Below are 20,531 nucleotides of genomic sequence, written 5' to 3'. Positions count from 1 at the left end.
CAAAATTGATTTGACGTGCCTTCATTGAAGTGACCGTAACGTACCAGATGTAGCTGTGAAACGTATAACAACTAACAAACAAACACAACAAACGTAATGACTGAATCAAATAGTAATCCTTATCTCCCATTCCTCTTCAAGCCACAAGTCCGCACCTTACACATGTTCAGAGGCGGCATAATGTGACGCTGCAAGCAGTCGTGCATTAAATTAGCGATGCACACATTTTCGTGTTCTTTCCAAACATGTTTAATGAAGATAAACCAAATAACACATGACATTGCACACGAGCGCCCGCTTTAACTTCAAAGGCTTTCTGTCGCCCCCCCCCCCCCTCTTTTTTTTTTCCGGCGCATTGATGATAGAAGAGGGAGAAAAAGAAAGAACGGTTATAGTGGCTACTGCAAAACGGAAGTGCTAAGTTGTGCCACGCGTGGCCGGGTGGGATACGTATACATTCGGTATACTTCAGAGTGGACCCTACACGGCGCTTTAGATGATTGCGGATAGTGAGCTTCAACAATCAGTGCTCCCTTCGTTCTACCAACAACAAAATAATTAAAAAAGAAACGTATTCCTCCGTTGGCGTTTAGCGGGAAAACCTCCCGAGAGAACACAGTCCCTTGCTGAGCGAAGCCGTCCATTCATTCAGACCTCCTTTGCCGTAGTGGCGTTCGCGTGCAGGCGGTATTCACTTTGTTCTCCGGGTCGTTTGCGTACGCGCCGCGATAAGGGACACCGAAGAGGGCATCCATCACACGAGGACAAGACGCACCGCCGCTTGCTCCGACTGCTCAAACATGCTTGTCCTTCCGCCCTTCGCTGAATCACTCGCCGACGGAAGCCCGCCCAGCGAGCGCGCCGTCGAAGCGGCGAGAGGACTGCTACTGCAAAAACCACCAACGGACACAAAAGAGGCCCGCCGCGGAAGAACGCGAGCACTTATGATTAAAGGCAGCGTACGCCACCGGCACAGGCTTCCGCTGCGGCGGTGGCGAATGACTCAACGCGGGTACGAACGGCGCTTCGTGCAGCGCGCCAGGACCACCGCGCACAAGACGCCGCCGCCGCCGGTGGGGTGGACACGTTCGTTCACACCCCGCCCCTCTGAACCCATTTAGACCGCCCTCAAGGATCCGCTGATTACAAGTGCGAGCAAACGGAGACCACGCGCGTGGAACGTCTGTGTACGCGGTTACGTACGCCAGTGCGGGACAGTGAAAGCGATGTTCTCGTTGCGCAGTGCCTTATTTGTCCCCTTTCCACTGCACTGCGCAGTGCGGAGCCGCTAATGCGGTTACGCGAGGGGGTTAGTAACGATCCCTGTGTACACAATTACGCACCGCGTTCCGCTTGTTCGTTCTGTGGGTGGCTAGCGCGGCTCCCATCGGGCGGTCTTTTGGAAAGACCGACTTCTCTGCATGTGCATAGTCTCGGCTCTTGATCGGTCAGGGACTTTGTCGGTGGCCAGTGGCGGTCAGCTCTGAGACAGCAAAGATGCCTTACCTTCCGTAGGCGACGTTGTACTCTGACAGAGGAGCACGCAAAAGGGGGGGACGGGTTGGGGGGAATCGGGGGGGGGGGGTCAACTTCCGATGAGCGAAGCCGAGGAGGAGGAGGCGCGTATAGGCACGCTCAATATGGGGGACAAAAGCGCGGTTAGTAGTGTAGTGTCAGCATGCCGAGAAGCCACCGGACCTCGACGCGCCGGCGAACTCCGGAGGCGCCTTCCGTTTCGCGGCCATCAATTACGAGGCAAAAGAGAAGGTGAACTGGGTGAGGCAAGGAAATACCATCCCGATGTCCGGGTCCGCGTGTCTACAACCCCCCCCTCCCATCCCCGCTGCCTCCTTACTCTCACGCAGGGTTGGCCGACAGGTCTTCCCCTTGCCACCCTCGACGTGCTATAGACACCTGCTGCTTGAGACGTTATTGTCGGTTAAGACGTGTCCGGTGTCAGTATGGTCTCGGTCGACTCGCCCGGTCCTTCGCCCATTGTAAGAAGAACGCCTTTCGAGTGTGGTGTGGTCCTTTTGACGACCGCCCCGTTACTTCTGGTCGACGCTCGTTCAGGTGCGCGATGCTCTCAGCGCGGTGAATCCTTTGGTGTCCGCACTTTCAGAGCCTGGATTACGATACTGTGAAACATGGAAGCGTTCCTTGTTCGACTTAGGATACTGGGGAGCTTCCTCCGCCAGCGATACCGTTTTGTGGACTTTGGAGCTGCAGCACACGCTTTGAAGGTATTTGCCAATAAGTTGCTTTAGTTATGGTTTTCGAATGCTGTATCCACATCTATGCCTCAGGTTATGATTTTCTTTTTTTGAGCAGATGTCTTATCTTCTTCTTTAGTACACTTCCTTTTTTTTTTCACTTAGACCACCTTATATTTTGGCTTTGTGCTGTCTTCATAATATATCCGCAGATGCGATCTGCCTAACGCTTCATCCCCCCCCCCCTTTTCTTTCATTCTTTCTTTCTTTTTTGTGAAATGTGACTGGAAGAATGCGATGAGTGTTTGCAGTGACGAGGTCGACATTACTGTGAATATCACTGAAAGGCAACGGCGTCTTGCTACAGCTTCTAATCCTTCAAATAGCGTTGATCGAGGTGAAGTTGGATCACCGGAGGCACACCACTCAGAACTATATACCGCATATAAGCGCACCGCTCACGCGGCTCCAGCGGGTCAAGGCCAGTTCGCACTCCACTTCGCCCCCGGCCTTTGGTCTGGTGGCTGCGTTGGTTATGTACGTTGTCCCGGCGGCGACGTTACCCACGTTTGTTCCTTTCTTTGTAAAGCTGCGGGGCCTTCGGGGATACCGCGATCAACGTACGCGCGGGCGTTTATGAAAGCGCGGCGGGCGTGTATTTCTTTTCATTTTTTTTTTCCATCCTGATGGATGATAGCGCGTGGCGAACGGAATATGGGTCAGTGGAACTGCGAGAGACGACGGAAATCCCCGCCGTCGACGGCCTCTTATGAGCGTAGGCGTTTGTCGGGGCCACATGGGCGCCTCCTCGTTCTCTCGTGGCATGCCCGCCACTACGGGTACAATACTACGCCGCCGCAACAGCCTTACGGCACAGTATACAATGCGATCGCCGTGGCACTCGGCCTGCTTTCTCTCTCGTTTCTTTTATTGCTCGACGGCGCAGTTAAACGCTCTGCAGTGGCGCCGTCCCACTCTTGTCGGTGCTTTGGCGGCCCTGGAGCCGAGTTACTGCACGCATAACGTCGATTTACGGAGGGGGAAGTACACGATAAGAAAGCCCGCTGTTGAACGTTTATTACGCGTCGCTTAGGGTGTGCTCTCTTGTTTTCGGCACACGATCGTACTTCATACGCGCCCGTGCGTACGACGCGCGCGCGCATGACTGCGAAAGCGAAGTAGAGAACAGATGGTGAGTGTTCGAATCTGGCGGCGGTCACTGTTGGTGGCCATCGAATCTCGGTCGGTGCTCTTGTTCGCGTGCGTTCTTCTCTGAAGAAATGCTAGCACGGAAGCCCAGCGTTTTGTTAGTTTCTTTTTATGCCATCAGTAGCTATTCACCGTACATAGTCAGGGTGTCGAACCTCATCTTCACCTGCGCGCGACAAATAATTGCACCCTCTTTTGTGAGCTGCTTCGTTTTCGAATAGCGCCATGACGTCACGGAGCGCCCTGTAAACTCTACAGATTATCGCGTAGTTTAAAAACCCGTTTTTTTTCTTTTGCGGACGTCGCGCACTGTGCCACAAAATAGTGGACGCGCATGATCCCATTGAATGTGTTCAATAAACGGCTCGAATGTTTTCACCGTGGCGAATGAACAATGTGCCTGTGTGTAACATGCACGACTTGCACAGCTATAGCTGTGCCTTTCTGAGTGATGCCGTTATGGTCACAGGTCATGTATACATAGGTCATGTATCTGTTGTATACGCTGTCCGCAGGGCAGCATATAGTATGCACTAATGAACACATTGTATTTCACGGCAAAAACGTGTGATGAAACTCGCTGTCCCAGTGCGATAAAGTTGCGAACCGATCATAAGACCTGCAAACTTAAAAGAATGTAAATATCTTTTCCTCAAAACTATTAATAAAACAGCAGGTCCCAAATGCGCTAGTGGCTGCCGGATTTAATCGTTACTGCTATTCCGAATACGCATGCCTCAGAGGCGCATCGCTCATCTTTTCCTCGGCGTTTCTAGGTCGCATCTGCTATTTCCGCACTAACGCGCGCATGTCTGCGTGACTGGCGCGTCACTGTCCCGCTGTGTCATCGCAGTGCGGACGTCCAAACGAAAAGTAAGAACGCGAAATAAAGCGCGCACGCGCGCATCTCGACGGAAGCGGCCGTCACCTATTCATTCAATCGTCCGCGTCCTCCGCATCTCTTGTTTTTTGCGATCCCGCTGTTAAGCGACGACGACGACAACGATGACGCACCGCCGCGTAGCCTTTTCTTTCCCAGCGTCGCACGCGAGCGAGCTGACGGGCGGGAAAAGCACGCGAGCTGTCACGCCGCTCGCTCAGGCTATACAGAGACGGCGCGACAAAAGAAGTGGGGCCAGGAGGCGAAGGGGACGACAACACCCGGCCCGGCAGGCATTCTCACGATCTAAACTGCCGCCGCTGACAGCAGCCGGCAGGCCTGGGCTTCTCTCGCCGCCGATCAGCCGGCGGCGAGCTGCCGTTTCCGAATTCCGGGCGGGCCAAAGCTTGTGAGTCGTCGCTCCCTGGGCAGGTGAGTCAGGTGCGTGCGGTGCCGGCCGGCGAAAGGCTCCGACGACGCTCGAAAGGCCCGGCCTTGCCCTCCTCGCTCCAGCAGCGCCCGCCGCACGACCACCGACCGCCTCCTCCCCCGCGCCCTCTTCCACTGAGCATCATCAGTCTCCTTACACTAGAGGAGGGAGAGGGGCGGAGACTCCTCGCAGCAGTGAGGACCGGTGGCGGCGAAACGCACGTGCTCTTCTCATTCTCACGTCCCGGCGAAAAAGAAGTCAGTAGTGGCCTAGTGGTCGTGGCCGAAGGTGGCAGACGTAGGAGCAGCTGGTAGCGCCGAGGTCGGCGAGTCCACGTGCCCCCACCGACCACAACACGTCCGGGCTTGTCGATCGGCGCTCCGGGACGTGTCGGGAAGGAGCTGCCGCCTCGGCGTCAAGTGGTCCTTCGAGTCCATTTCCCGCACCGCACGTACTGCCCTTCGCGCAGACGTCGTGCCGTTGCACTTGGACCGCAGTGCAGAGTGGTTAGCTGCATCGAGCGACGGCGGTGCCGGTTCTCCGACCGCAGTGTAGCGGCGTCGGCGCGGTCTTGCGGGCTGCGGCGCGTCCTCCTCGGCCGCGGAAGAGCGCGCTGCCCGCCTCCGCGTTGGCGGCGTTGCGCGGGCGACTCCCCCGGCGGGAGGACGCGAAGATGCGCTCCTCGTACCGCGTGCGCTCCGACGCGGCTTCCGCTATGATGGACGACCTGCCGCCGACGCTGCGCAGCTTCTTCTGCCAGGTGAGATGGCTGTGCCGCCCACTTATCGTACGGCCGCGTTGTTGCTGTAGCCGAAGCGGCGGTCCCGTTTCTGGGAGTCCCTGGCACAACGCGGAGCCGCGCGCTGGGTGGAGTTCCAGCGCGTTTCGTTTAAAGCGTGCAGCGTTACGTTACGTTGACGTAACCAGAGCGTGAACAGCGCGATTAACTTCGTATTATAGTGTTATGAAAGGTAGGCGTCAGCTTCTACGGCGATCATTGTATCGACTAATGAGACTCCTGTTTTGCATCACGAAACAGGAGTATCCGTGTCAAAGCCTCCTGACCATGACCGCCTTTGTCCTGTTAGCTGAAGGAAAAAGGGAAGCGGGACGTTATGTAAATGTGTGTATGCGGGCATCAGTCTCGGTTTGCACACGGAAAGTGTTTTGAATTGCTTGCTCGGAACATGAATGTTGAACAGCCTTTCTTCACCCTAGTGAACCTACCCAGGGAAACAATGTTCCCGTATTTGCTGATCGTGTTTTACTTTTCCGATGTCGCCTCGCCGGACTTGGATGTGCTCGGCTGAAGAGATAATTGCGTGTGAACAATAATGGGCGAAGTTGATTCATGTCGTAAAAAAGCTAACAACTGTCTATATATATATATATATATATATATAATATTGGTTAGCCTCCGCGCGCTGTCAGTTGCGCAATTTTCGTGAAGATTTCTTTGCCTGTTAGCTTGAAGTTCTCAGATGTCCTTGTGCTGAACCAGATATCCAGTATGTTATCGGATCCACAGAAAAAGCAGGGAGGTTAACCATAAGAAGCGTGAGGATCACAAGGTATCACTTATAACGTCATAGCGGTACTGCACGCTGAAGTCGGCTAGCAAAAGTTCTGGAACTGTTCACTCACGAACCCCGTATCGTTATTTAAAGTTATCAGGGGCATTTTTTGTGCAACCTAGCAAGTGCGTGCAAGCACAAGTGCAGAAAGGCAAACGGACATTCCACAAAAACAGTGCTACATTCCAGAAAAACTAAATCTAGCTACTACGCTTCAGAAATGTAATTCATTTCATTCGTCGCTTTCAGTCTCGAAGTAAAATTAAGGTTGCTTTTACGGAAATTTTCTCTAACAGTGCTAACATTATTACAATACCACAAAACATATAGGTAATAAGGACGAGTATATGCAAGCGTTTCTGTGCGTTTTGTTTATTATTGCGGACATGGAAGTTTTCGCGAGCTTTCTCTCTAATTTTTCGTGGGCAATTTTCAGGCATTGCAGACAGCTGCAGCGCTGGTGATACGCATTTTTGTCGCTACGCGACGTCGGAATGCCGTTGTTCGCTGAACTTTCACTTTCCTCCCTTTACGAGTTTTTTGCTAAAAATATCGCCCGCTTCAGGTATGGCATGTCCGGACGTGCTCCGAAGTTCGCAGGCATTTTTTTTCTTTCTTGCTCGCACGAAGGAAACAGCGTACCCGGTGTTTAGTACAATTGTTTGCAGCCAAGTTAGCGAGCTTGTATTGCTGTTTGACTTATTTGTTCTATAATGCAACAAAATTAATTGACTACTTGTTAGGAATAATTGTATTGCCATCAACAATGTCACTTTATGTGAGCAGCGCGCTAAAAAAAGCCAAAAAAAGGAAGTGATTACAGATACACAAGTTCTTGCACGACGCGCACCCGTGTATCATTCATATCTATCTCCTTTTTTCGGAGCAAGGGATTCGTAATGCAAGATGCTATTTACAAAAATCTGGAAATTGGCTGTGCTAGGGGATCATCGGGGAAAAAAAATGGAGGAGGCTTAAGCTTCGTCTTTCAGAGTGGAACGCGATAGCGTTCCAAGACCCATGCTTCCCGGCAATTGAAGCTTACGTAACCGTAAGTTTACCGGGAAACGTTGGCTGCGAACGCGGTGTACGAAGGCGAGCTTTTTGGTAGAAACGCGGCCACTTGCGTGGGTCGATCTCCTGTTATTGTTTCGCACTTTTAGTATTTCAGTCTCGCAAGAGCTAACATAAAGGACATGCGTTGGCGTTTTTTTTTGCATTAAATTTGTTTGTGCGCTACCGTTCTTAAAATTCCGAGGAAGAATGAAAGACAAGGTATGAGCAACGTTTAGTGGTAGAGAAGTGGTTGGAGGTGTGCGTGGTTCGGACTTTCATTCGATATTATTTTTGCCAAAGCGACATCCGACGGTGGACGCCGGGTTTTCTGCGACATGGGCTTCTTAACGCTTTCGTGTTGGAAGAACGCAAGGAAGCATCTTTACCGTCTAAATTTCATTTTTCAGAACTAAGCTCGCACACTGTAAGATAACGAGAGAAATGTCATGTGGACTGCATAAGCGGATTCACTTCCTCAACGGTTTTGCCTTGAATGGTTGGTTCATTGTGGCTTTTGGGTCCAAAATATGCGGTCGTCGGATCCAGAGAATCGAGGCGGGTTGACTCGCTCGACCCGCTCGGAGAAATGCATGCAATCGCGGTCGGGTCAGTCCAGGTCATCAGACTTGTGACTCGGCACACTGTCATGTTCATGAAACGAAATAGAAAATTGTAAATAGAAAAAAAGAACTTTCACGAGACCAGGCGGTATTTATCTTGGGGGCCGCGTTCTGTACAGCACAATATTAGAACTTTAGGTATTGTTGCGACCGCGTCAGATCATATGGAAAGTTTACGCATAATGGTGAAACTAAAGATCGTGGGCCTTGGCCCGACATTCAGGACTTTTTAAAAAAGAACGCACGTTTATATATTTTACATGATTTACGACAACATATAGGAATGATGCATAGAAGTAGCTCGCATTAAGTTCAAGCTGTCGACCCATCACAAAACGTTCTGTTTCTGTTTTTTTAATTCTGTTAATCTTTCTCGCTCTCTCTGATGCATATTCATATACCAAAGCGCTTGCTTCTTTTGTTGTCGCTAGGAATTCGCAAATTAATTGTATCTGGAATAGGCACGCAATGCACAGTAGACGACGAACAAGTCCGCGCACGGTCTCTTTGTGATGGTGAACTATATCGGCTTGCTGGGCTAAGAAGACAGCTTATGCATCTCAGGCTAACTTAGCGAAATGGTTACCCATACAGTCCGCCGCCGACTGGGCACATAATGGTACAACGGTAGCGCTATGCTAAAATACTCTGCTAAAACGGCACTTAAAAGGGTTCGTGTATAGCACGGCGACTAAAGGGCGCCCAGCGACATGCACTCCGTAAAGCATTGCAGGTCAATCCTGTTTTATCTTATGGTCAAAACTAGTATGCGCGGTCTTGCACGTCTTGTATATAGTATAACCAGAGCAGTGACACTGGCGGAACCGGTGTTATGACTGCGTCGTTTCAGCGCTTCAGGGCAAAAAGACATCACCACACTTACTAGCGTATCGCAGTTTTTTTTTTTTCCTTTTTTGGCTCATTATCACACTCCTAGTCGTTTGCCTTGACGCCTCGCAGCTCCTCGAACACTGATTCGCGTTAGTTGCGGTTCCAAAACGGAGGGGGGGGGGGGGTTGCGCTTAGTGTAATTGCACGTCAGAAGGCGGCGGCGATTCTGGAACAGTTTCTGGTATCATGCAAGGACTTCTTGAACTAAACTGCGGGGTTTACCCTTATAGATGAAGGTCGTGGCGTTTCGTAACTTTCGCTGTTACACACCCGAAGCCCCGTGTATGTTTACACTGTAGTGAACCCACATACAGAGAAAGACTCTGTACCAGGAAACGGGGCGTTGTCAGGCTTGCCGCGTATAATGCTGCAAGGCGCAACGTAAACATTGCACACATTGTGTTCTCGCGCAACCGAAGCCACGCTCCAGCGTCGTTTCTGTGGAAGCATCGGTGCAGGCAATGCTTTTAGCCGTTCTCTTGTTTTATAGCTCGTCTCGCTAAAGAACGTGATAACATGAGGAGCACGCGTTCCCATCAAATGTGTAGCCGACGTGCCGTTGGTTCGTGTGGCAACGAGGAAAAATTCCGCCCAGGATGCCGACTTTCTCGATTCGGGCAACCATTTCGGTGAACGACACAAAGCTCTTGATAAATGGTGCCTGCCAACATCTGCGATGTGTACTGCGGTGCTGCTGCTATGTGTACTTCTAAGGCGTCACATATGTTGTATACGGCGGGCGCTGCCCAATTAAAGTCGTGGCGAAAACGTACATCCGAGACGGCTTTTTTTTTTTATGGAGACGTCGACGCCGTATACGCTTGGAAACCGTGTTCGCAGCTCAGTCAGCGCGCCACCGACATACTGCGCCCGACGCGGTGGGCTATACATGCTCTTGTGGCGCTGCCGACGCGGCGTCCATGCTAAAGAGGTTCCCGCATTCTTCGGGGTTTTCCCGGCCATCGCTTTGCTGGGTCGAAAAACGGAGGCGTTTGCTCTATACTGCGCGATGACTTCGACGGGAGCTCTTCGTATTGGTGCTTTTCCACAATCCTTTCTTTTTCTTCTTTGTACGTTTTAAAACTGATTTTAACAGCCCCAGCTACAGCGGCAGAGTGCATTCTTGAAAATGGCGACACATGCAAGTGACGTACTTGTTAAGCATAGATTTGCAGCTTCTTTTCTTCTTTAGTACACCAGAAAGGGAGAGAGAGAGAGTGTGTGTGTGTGTGTGTGTGTGTTGGGAATGCAAGATGATTAGCGAGAGGTGGTTGTACGGTTGGCTACCCTGTACCAGGAGGGTAAAGAAGGGACAGAGAGAGAGAGAGAGAGAGAGAGAGAGAGAGAGAGAGAGAGAGAGAGAGAGAGAGAGAGAGACTAACGAAGTAAAATCGCGTGCGCTACATCGGAGGTACATGTAAAAACAAACCCGTGTGGCAAAAATCCGTAGCCCTCCACTGCGCCGCCTCTCGAAGGTCACAGTGCAGCTGCGGGGCGTAGTACACCAGACGAATTATTTGACTACAGTTGTGCAGCAGCATCCAAAGTGCACTGATGATGGAACTTCCGTAGTTGTTCCTTGCGCGAAGGCCTCGAATGGGATAACTTCGAGAACCATAGTAGCAACGGCTGGGCATCGATCGCGACAGAAACGGAACGTTACGCGTTACGTTGCGGACGGCGGGATAAAAAATAAATGCGGCGGGCGTTCCCAATTGATCTCTCTGACGATCGAAACGTTTCATGAAATTTGTTCGCGTCGCTCATGCATTATAGAAGTTTTCACGATGTCGTACGTTTTCTCTTCTTTTCTTTCTTTTTAAAGCGAAGGTGAACGCGTTGACGTCGTTTTTCACTGTGAAACTCGTTCGCGGCGACCTGGAACGTATGTAACGCTGAATTGCGCCGAAAAGTGTGGTAATCTCAAACGTGGCAACATAAAAATGGCCTAGTTTGAGGAAATTAAGGCTCGATTGCATAAGAAAATACGTAGAAGAGCCGAGTGTTGTTGCTGTGTTGACCTTTGCCTTTCGTCGTGTTTTTGCAGATGGCGGACATCTCCCCAGAGCGGCCGTCGACGCCTCCGAAAGGCGCGCCCGTGACCTCGCCAAATGGCACCGGCACCTCTGGCGCCGACATCAGCAGCGTGGTCGAAAACCTCGCCAAAGCGACGCAGCTGAGCGAGAAGTTGAACACTGTGTCCTCTTCCTCCTATAGTGCTTCAGAGAAGCACTCAAGCAGCGCCCAGGTGAGTCAGCTTACTGTCTATACATTCAGGTATGCAGAGATGACAAGCTTGCCTGGGGCACACCGTGGTGTGCATGGTTCTTCAGTTCAGGTATTCAACGGCACCAAGTACCGCTACCACTGAATGAAGGCAAAAGACATGCTTTCTTGGATGTCAATTCTGTCGTCTATTCGCTTGCAAGTTGCAACTAGGAATATGCGTGACTTGCTTTCTAGGGTTGAATATTTAACTACTGGGGTGCGCTTTGACTGAATGTACAGTCTTTGCGGAAAGTTTCGAAGCCACTGCTTGCTATAGCTGTCGCCGGGTCGGGCTAACTACTCCCTTGTCGCATTTTCGATGCTTCAGTGTTCGAAAGGTTGACAATGACAGCGGTCACTACAGTATTAGGCATTGGAGGCACAAAAATGATTTAGAAGTGTTACTCAAACGGTGGTTGAACGTTAGCAGACACACTTCATTTCACTACGATTGTAAAGTATAAGCCCTTTGCGAGTGTACTATTCAAACCCCGTTAATTTATATTTTTATAACATCGTCTGCTTACCTTAATTGTAATCGTGTCTGGTTGCTTAAAATTATCGGTCAATTCATGTGTGTTTTAGTCAGCCAGTCAGTTAACGATCAATATTGACTCTAGAGCCAACGTTCCGACAAGGCGACTTATCGTCGTCACGGCAACTGCTTACTATTGACAACTTCAAGTCTCCGCTATTGCTGTGTATCTCGGTCTTGTTTGGAGTCAGTCAGTCACTTGCCATATGCTCACAACCCGTCCGGCCTTCGATTCGCTGCAGATGTTGAAAAGTTCGACGACGTCGTCGTCGAGCTCGGGGTCCCTGCTGAACAAGAAGTCGCAGATGCTGCACCACTCGCTGGCGAGTTCGCAGCAGCAGACACAGCAACAGAAGGAAGAGCAGCAGCAGCTGTTCCAGAAAGAGAACCGCAGCACCACCAACTACAGCCGCAGCGTGAGCGTAAGCTCAAGCAGCTCGAGCTCTGACTCCAGGCTGAAAACGATCTCGTCGCAGAGGGGCTTCACGGTCGACTGTGGCGGGCCGGAGGCCGCCGAGGACGGCCGTGTTCGCGAGTCGACGCCCTCCGAGGTTCGTTTCGAACAGAAGCGGGTCACCTCTTCGGCCAAGAGCAAGCTGGTGGCCGACGGTGTGACGGCCGAGAAGTCGGCCACCACCAACAAGGAGCTCAAGAGGCTTCAGGCGGGCGACATCACCTTCCAGGAGAAGCAACACTCTCAGGTTTGTGAACATTGACGGTGGTGTCTTTGTTTGAGAGCGTCGTGACGTTACGAACTAGACATCACATTAAATGGGACACAACACAAAGGTCATTGTTGGTGCAAATTGTGTTTGCTCCTCTATGGCGTTCATTTCCACTCGTTGAAGGTTTTCTTGTGCATGCCGCAACAGATATAGCCCATCGAGATCATTCTGCTTTATATTTACAGTTGCAATTTCCTAAGAGGCAGGCGTAATTAGCCGGTACTGGGGACCCCCGTGGAAATTTGCTAATGAACACTGTTTAGTATGATCCAGGGATGGTATTAATTGCATCGCGATGTGGCGGAATTGTGCGTATATAAAGCGAGGAATTAGTATCATCTATGAACTAAAAGTAAATTTTAAACGAGGTGTATCCATTGGGCGAGCTCATTCTTGGTTAATAGGCAACTCGTGTTAAATTTATTCATTTTTTCGGAACTTCAGGAGAGTGCTCAGATGAGGGATTCTGGCTCTGCGAGACAGTACTTGCATTTATTTTCTGGCTGCCACTGCATTGCAGGAAATGAAGGCTCGCATGGAAGGCGAAGGATTCTCGGCCGAGAAAATGGCTGCCACGAAGCAGGACCAGAAGCAACTCAAAATTGGAGACACGCTTCACCAGCAGCAGAAGAGCGCCGCGGCGTCGGCCTCAAAGATGTCCACGGACGACTACACAGCTGAAGAGATCTCCATGGCGAAAAAGGAAGAGCGCCAGTTGTACACTCAGGGCGTACTGCAGCAGGAAAAAAGCGCCGCTTCGTCTGCCAGCTCCAAGGTCTTCATCAGCTCCAAGGGAGTCTCCAAGTCGTCCGCGTCGCACCAGACCGTCAAACACATGGACTACAGCAGTGGCGGCAGCTCTTGTGCTTCGCCCATTGTGACGTCGCCGACGCAGGAGATGTTCAGCAGCGGCCTGCCGCCGCTTCCTTCTAACCAAAGGCTCGCCGTAGGCCAGGGCTTGGCCGATGAGCTCGACACGTTGCGGTCTCCGTTGCCTCAATCAGAAGTCGACAAGGCCATCTCGCGATTCGCCAGCCGTATGGCACTCTGCGTCGAGCAGTTGAAGGCCGCCGCCGAGGAAGAAGCTGTAGAGCTTCTAGCCACGATGTCGGTCATCATCCGCAAAGCGTGGGCCGTCCCCACATACGGCCACGACCTGGGCTTCACCATGTGCAATATCCTGCGGACCAACGGTGGCCTCGATGTCATCCTCAAGAACTGTTCTTCCGCCAGCGAGGAGCTGCAGTTCGCCAGTGCCAGGCTCCTGGAACAGTGCTTGTCGACGGAGAACCGGTCCTACGTAGTCGAGCACGGGCTCGAACCCGTCGTGCAGGTGGCGTGCGCGTGCAGTTTTAACAACCAGGTTTCCTACTCCCGGGTGGGAACTGGAATCCTGTGCCACCTGTTCAAGCATTCCGAGACCACGTGCAGCGAGTTGATTCGTCTCGGAGCGCTCAAGTCCATCCTGTACGACTGCCGCACGAGCGACGTGGAGACGCTGCGGCACTGTGCTTCAGCCCTTGCCAACCTGAGTCTGTACGGCGGGCCCGAGAACCACCAGGCCATGATCAAGCACAAGGCTCCCATGTGGCTGTTCCCGCTCGCCTTCAACCTGGACGACAACATTAAGTACTACGCCTGCCTCGCCATCGCGGCGCTCGTGGCCAACAAAGAGATCGAAGCGGCCGTCATGAAGTCGGGGACGCTGGACCTGGTCGAGCCTTTCGTGACGAGCCACCATCCCGAGGAATTCGCCAAGAGTCACGTGGCTCACGTCCACGGACAGTCCAAAGACTGGTTGCTGCGTTTTGTGCCCGTCCTCGACAGCAACAGGGAAGAGGCCCGCAGTCTTGCCGCCTTCCATTTCGCCATGGAAGCTGGCATCAAGAAACGCCAAGGAAACACATCGGTGAGTAGATATTCGGCCTCTCGCATGCCTTGAAGTTGTGTTTCGTATGAATTAGACACGGTGTCATACGAGCTTTTTGCCTTCGTAGGTGTTCGCGGAGATAGGAGCTCTGGAGGCCTTGCGAAAAGTAGCCAGCTCTCCAAATGCCATCGCATCCAAGTTCGCGGCCCAAGCGCTGCAGCTTATCGGCGAAGAGGTGCCGCACAAGCTGTCCCAGCAGGTTCCCCTCTGGACTGTTGAGGACGTGAAGGAGTGGGTCAAGCAGGTAAGAACAGTTTAGCAGAACAGTTTAGCATTTCTAGCAATTCGTTGTCACCATGGTGCCATGCGTCGTACGAAAGTCAATGAAACGTTTGGTACTTCATGAACGATTCCTACTGCTATATACTTTCACACTAGCCAGGGCGCCCGTTTGCGCTTTAATACAAATATAGTTTTCTCACGCAGCAGAATCAGCTGTGAACTGTCAGGCCTAACGTGAGCTCAGCCATACGCCTTATGCTGAGTTTGAGGCAATATGAACGTACATTTGTAACGGCGTTTTCCAGTGAGCAAGTATAGTATCACCAGGGTTCTTCGGTATCAGTAATCTGCTCCTAAAGCGTTCTCACGAGGACTCGCGAATGAGTTTTCAAAGCAGACAGTCAATCTGGGCTTACGTTGGTCGATAACAACGTAGGCTTCACTGACTGAGTCGTTTTGAACAATTCTTAGTGCGGTGGTTTTTTTTTTTTTCACACGTATGTCCGCAGTCTAATTTGGCGCGTGTACCTTTATAATGAACACAGTGTTTCTATGTGCTTGATGCCCTCGCTGCTGTACAATCGCACTGCTAGCAAAATTCGACGCTAGCGCAGTCGCGAAACTCTGGTCAGTGTAGCCATGGTTTTTTTTATTACTGTAGCCTGTTTTAGGATAGCGAACGTCGTAACGCCTAGTGACGACACGTTCCTTCCGCCTCCCCGCGGGTTATCATTCGCAGATCGGTTTCACCAACTACGCTTCGGAGTTCGTCAGCAGTCGAGTGGACGGCGACCTGCTGCTGCAGCTGGACGAGCCCATGCTGAAGGAGGACATTGGCATCAAGAACGGCATCTTGCGGCGCCGCTTCCTGCGCGAGCTGTCGCAGCTCAAGCGCATGGCCGACTACTCGTCGGTGGACACGACGAACGTGAACCAGATCCTGCAGAGCCTCGGCTCCGACTTCAGCCAGTACACGTACCGCATGCTTCAGAGCGGCGTCGACATGGACTCGCTCAAGATGCTCAACGACGACCAGCTCTTCAAGGAGTGCGGCATCGACAACTCCATCCACCGGCTACGAATCGGACAGGCCATCCGCGGTGAGTGTCCAGCGGGGGCGCCCTCCCCGTCTCTGGATCACCCATCAGTCTGATCCTGCAGATACCGCGACGCGGTTTTGTGACAGTGGCCCTTCGGTAATCGTATGAGCAATGAAGCCGAGTTCCACTTGCTAAAACGCGAAAGCGAGAATAGGACAGGAGGGCACCCGTGTTTGGTTTGCCCTTTTCGTGTGGAAAATCGGTTCGTCTTCGTCTTCTCGGTGGCTAGTATATTGCGACATTAATTGCACTGAATGAATGAATAATATCAGCCAGCCATCAGATGCTAAAGTATCTTATCGCTCGGTGCGTCCTGCACAGGTTTGTCCATCGTCGCGCCGAGGGGACTCTGCTGAATGCACAAAGAATGATGTCTCGGGACTGGGTGCCACTTTTCGTTTTATGCAATGGGGAAACGCGCTGTTTGTCAGCCTTGACACGCGTGCTTTCACGCTCGCTCTCAAGAAAGCATTTTCCCTTGCGTTTTTCCGGAGCTGTTCTAAAGCAGTGGGCCGTTTGGTCGAGTCGCGGGCGGAATAAATCATTAATCTACCGATCCGTAATGGTTGGGAGCGGCCAAAAGCAAAAAGAAAGAAAGGAAGAAAAAGAAAATCTAGCAATTGCACATATTGCCAAATTTCCGATTTCAACTACTTCCACGTCTTGATCACTTGCTCCAAGATTGAGCTTTTCGGATCTCCAAATATTGTAAAGCTTCCAGGTTCTGACAGCAGTCCGTCAATTAGGCTTTACGCTTTGCTTTTGACTTGCCGATTTTTTTAAAGTAAAATTGTTACGGCGCCTTCTTTTAATATATGCCACAGAAGCTTACTCCTGCGGGAAGCCGAACTCTCAACGGAGACATTAAGTGAACTTCTTTACCCACTCTTATAACGATTTCAACAACGTGTGGGCACTTTTTAAGCACGCTTGGCTCTGCAGGTTTGTTTTGTCGTGTACTTTGCCGTGTGAATTGTTGTTTGACGTTTGTTGAGGCGCGTGCTATGACCGTTTGGTCTCTGTCCGTTCTTATATATAACAGTTTCTTTTACGTTTTCACTTATTCGCTCTGAAGTTTATGGAAACGCAAGTGCCGTAGTTCAGAGCACTTTAAATCTCTCCGGCGGCAAACAGTTTGCAACAGCACCGAGAGACAAGTGGGACACGGGGGCGACCTGTTCGTCCTCTTGACAAATCGTTCACACCGGCAATGAGAGGCAAGGATGACGTCAGCCCTGCTGGCATCCGCACCGCTAGAGAGAAACCGGGTAGACAAGGACCAGCTGTGAGCTAGCCTGAGCTCGCGGCTGGCCCGCAGTGGCTCAAAAAAAGAAACTCGCCTGGCGCAAATAGCAACGCACGAACAGAAAGGAATTGAGTCGGGGGCAAAACATAGCAGCGCGCCGGGCGATATTGAGTTCTTGGCACTGGTGGCAAGCGTATGTGCGATGCTTGCGCGAGACCCAGATTTATGCTACCTGCATGTCCAAGTCGTAATGACTCGGGGGCGCGCATGAAATGATGGCCGGCGAATAGGCGCGAGCACCACGCATCTGCGTCCTCCGCCAGTGAGATAACTTGGTCAAGGTCGTGTACCACTGGCTTCTTCGCCACCAAATCGAATCACGGTTACGCAAGGGCACGCTCTCGCAAAGCGTCAACGCTACACATAGTTTTGTACGCTGCGCCGCGGGCAGTTTGTATAAGTGCCTGGGCGTCTAGCTTAAAAAAGAAAAAAAGAAAGCGCCCAATATCGAACGGTTTTCGTCGCATGCGCGACGAGCAGCTGTGATCGTAGCTATAGATGATGGGCACGCCGTTTGTTACTGCGGCACGAGCGAAGCACTGTTTAGAAACGAACGCACACATTGTATATCCATCGAATTGGCACGGCTGCTTGTTTACAGCATCGGTGGAATTTACAAGTTGTGAACTTTCGTGCGTTTGTTTGAACGATTATATGCCAAATCCATTACGCGAGTGTCTGCAGTCTCGAGCTGCTGCCTGCCTTGTTTTTCTGACAGTTCAGTTGCTTAGCAGGCCCTCTGCAACTCCGAGCGAGGTGACCAAATCAAAGCCGCGTTCTTCTTTTGTGCGCGGCATTTACTTGGTGGCACGAATGTTTGCATTTATCGACGAGAAACAGCCTGCGCGCCCCCTGTCACTTGCAACACCTTGTTTGTCCCCTACTAGCCCCCCCCCCCCCCCCTGCCCTCTTCGGTTGGAGCGCGCCGCCTCTTGGCGGGACGGTAAACAAGGCCGCTCTTGAAAACAGCCGGCGTCGCCGCCATCGCGCCCGCCAGCGTCCGCGTGCCGTACTCTATTTGGATCGAGGTTCCGCGACGGCGGGCCCAGGGCGCGAGCACCCGCCCCATTCGAAGCGCCGCTGCTGCCTCGCGGACAAGCAAAGCGAGTGGTGCGCGGGCATCCCCGAGGCTAAAAATTGCCACGTGGCGCTTATCTCCAGAGCTAAATTTGGCTCTGGGCCACTGCTCCGTCATGTCTCCGAGCGCATTCCGCAGCCAGTCTCTGCTGCAGCACGAACGGCGCGCGCTATTTCAGGACACTGAAGCCGCAGAGAGAGTGAGAGAGCACGTGGTGTACCCGGCCGATTGGTGCATTTTGCGGAACCTCGTGCGTTCGCACGCTGCCTGCGAAGCGCCGTCCCGCATACTCGTCGCGCTTCCACACGCGTCCACCGCGTTCGGGCCGTGTGAACGCTCCGGCGACCGTTTGCCGGCTGGTCGCAGGTTTGATTGCCGCAGTGATAAAAAAGCTTGTACGGTGAGTTTTAAAGAACGATCCGACGGGCGCTAACCGCCAGACGCAGGCGCAAAGGGGAAACCGCGAGAAGCTTTCTCGCAAGCGGCCAGATATGCGCGTTTTTCGGCTGATGCACGTTCCGTTTACATACGAAAGGCCGGACTTAGTGAGTTGTAGCGAACAGCGTTTCCAGAGTATCCGCTGGTGCTCTCCGCGCATATGCTATAGGTAAGGTCGCTGTATAAATTTAGAGCTAGGAAAATGATGGAAGCAGCGCAGCGGCCGATCAAATGTGATGCGGCCTGTCTGGAGCTTCCGGCGCGGTCCGTTGCAGATCTCTAACCATCATGTTTCCATGAACGATAACGCTGCCCTACAAAGTGAGAAAGAGATACGGTGATTAAATCGACCATGCCAGCGTAGGCAAGGAATTCGCAGGCAGGAAGTGCTTACACATGCAATCGTCACACGTAGCGCACGCCGTACACGACACTACGCACATCTGCAGCCAGCCGTGTAGGCGCACCTTTAATGCATACTGATACGCTTCTTTTTCTTAATATTTATTACATGACGAGTATCGGGCGTTGAGAAGAACGGCTGTTTTTCGCACCGTGGCAAAAAAGAAAGCACAGAGTTACACCCATATAGGGAGCATGCCTCAGGGGTATATCTCCAACATGAAGGCCAAGGTTAGGCGGGATTGGGGGGGGGGTGCGATTGGGGGGGGGGGTGAGGTACGGAGAAGCAGCGACATCGCGTGCACGGCGGGATGGTAATGTGGCACATACACATGAAGGAAAGCGTTGTAAACAAGAGCGGCCGGAAAAATAAAATGACTAATTTCGCGAAACGAAATGGAAACGACGAATAATCTGCCCGATCCCTGTTATCTGGACAGCGCTTGAGACCTCTGCCGGATCGCCCGTTGCGAGAGGCCTTCGATGTTTTATGGGCTCGTAAAAGGCGCCGAATGCGTAAGCCACTTGCACGCGTGACAGGGCAGAACACAGCAAAACAATGCACGCATTCGTCCCCCACCGTTCTTTTCCGCTTTCGCCGTTCTTTTGGGGGTTCGTGCATTTTTTTTATTTGATGCGCCATAGCGAGATTTTTTTCTTTGCGCGCGAGCAAGTCTGACGACTTCCAGTCGGCAAGTGAGGCACGTAGATATCGTGCGCACGCCTAGCGATGACGTCACCGCCGTGAGAACGTGCCCGAGTCACGTGCAGAGCACCGCGAAACGCCGCCGAGTGCACGTAGCCACGGCTTGAAAGTATGGGGTCACGTGTCCGGTACCAGCGAGAAAGGAAAGGAAAGGGTAAACAAGTGCGGAGCGCGTTTCTTGGAAGCAGGCCACAACGGCGCCCTTGCAGGAAAAAAAAGAAGAAAAGAAACTGTTAAGGCCAGCGAACAAGGGGATCGCAGCGTGCTTGACCGCAAACGCCATCCCATAAGGTGCCGCTGTGATGCCCTTCGGTTCGAATGAATGCAGACGGAGGGTCAAGCCACATGTTTGGCGCACGAACAACTTTGCGTGGCTTCGCACACATAGCGAGCTGTGTGCGGCGCAAACCACTTAAAGGGTTCCGACACAAAAATTTTTACCCCCTTTTTTATTGTTATTAGATGGCTGTCGACCCGCAACTATGTCGTGCCAGAATTCATTAAACGCGCAAACGATCACTCATTATACTTTCTTAGAATGTGACCACTTCAAAAAGCGCACCACAAGTGGAGCGTGGCTTCTTGGCATGGGGTTTGTTTCAGGGCAGATCTGGCGCGTCACGAACATCGGAGGTAGTGGTCTCGTGACCAGTCAACCCTGTCCAGTGTCTAGCCACGCTGACTATGCCCCCACCCCCTTCCCTCCCTCCATTTTCGTCACGTGCAGTGCAGCTCTCCCACGCAAACACTACACTAATGATTCGGGCGCGATTTTTAAATTTGTCATGCCAAATAAGTTTGTAATTCACGATTCCCTTTTTGCACGCTTGAGGAATTAAGGCCTCATGCCGTGTACCGTAATATGGAGTCGGCGGCTACATTAAAAAAAAAAAAAAAGACTGAGAGAGAAATTTTGTGTCACGCTCCTTTAAGTGTTATTTTGCAAAG

At 51.9% G+C, this 20,531-nt stretch overlaps 1 protein-coding gene across 8 annotated transcripts in view; it reads left to right on the top strand.

Annotated features, from left to right (window-relative positions):
- Sarm (sterile alpha and armadillo motif) overlaps window positions 1-20,531 on the top strand; it is a 211,847-nt gene that overhangs the window by 183,009 nt on the left and 8,307 nt on the right. For 6 of the 8 annotated variants that reach the window (XM_075685588.1, XM_075685591.1, XM_075685586.1 and 3 more), the window contains exons 2-6: window positions 10,921-11,121; window positions 11,919-12,377; window positions 12,922-14,310; window positions 14,399-14,575; window positions 15,293-15,653. In XM_075685588.1, the coding sequence (XP_075541703.1) occupies window positions 10,921-11,121; window positions 11,919-12,377; window positions 12,922-14,310; window positions 14,399-14,575; window positions 15,293-15,653 (2,587 nt within the window). Of the gene's footprint in view, window positions 1-4,975; window positions 5,493-10,920; window positions 11,122-11,918; window positions 12,378-12,921; window positions 14,311-14,398; window positions 14,576-15,292; window positions 15,654-20,531 lie in introns of those variants that run through there. The other 2 variants (XM_075685587.1, XM_075685589.1) reach the window with 2 other exon arrangements.

This window comes from Dermacentor variabilis, chromosome 3 (assembly GCF_050947875.1).
Source record: "Dermacentor variabilis isolate Ectoservices chromosome 3, ASM5094787v1, whole genome shotgun sequence".
In the NCBI taxonomy this organism is placed as follows: domain Eukaryota; kingdom Metazoa; phylum Arthropoda; class Arachnida; order Ixodida; family Ixodidae; genus Dermacentor; species Dermacentor variabilis.
The sequence above is the reverse complement of the archived record's forward strand: the minus strand, read 5'-3'. Positions and strand labels throughout refer to the sequence as shown.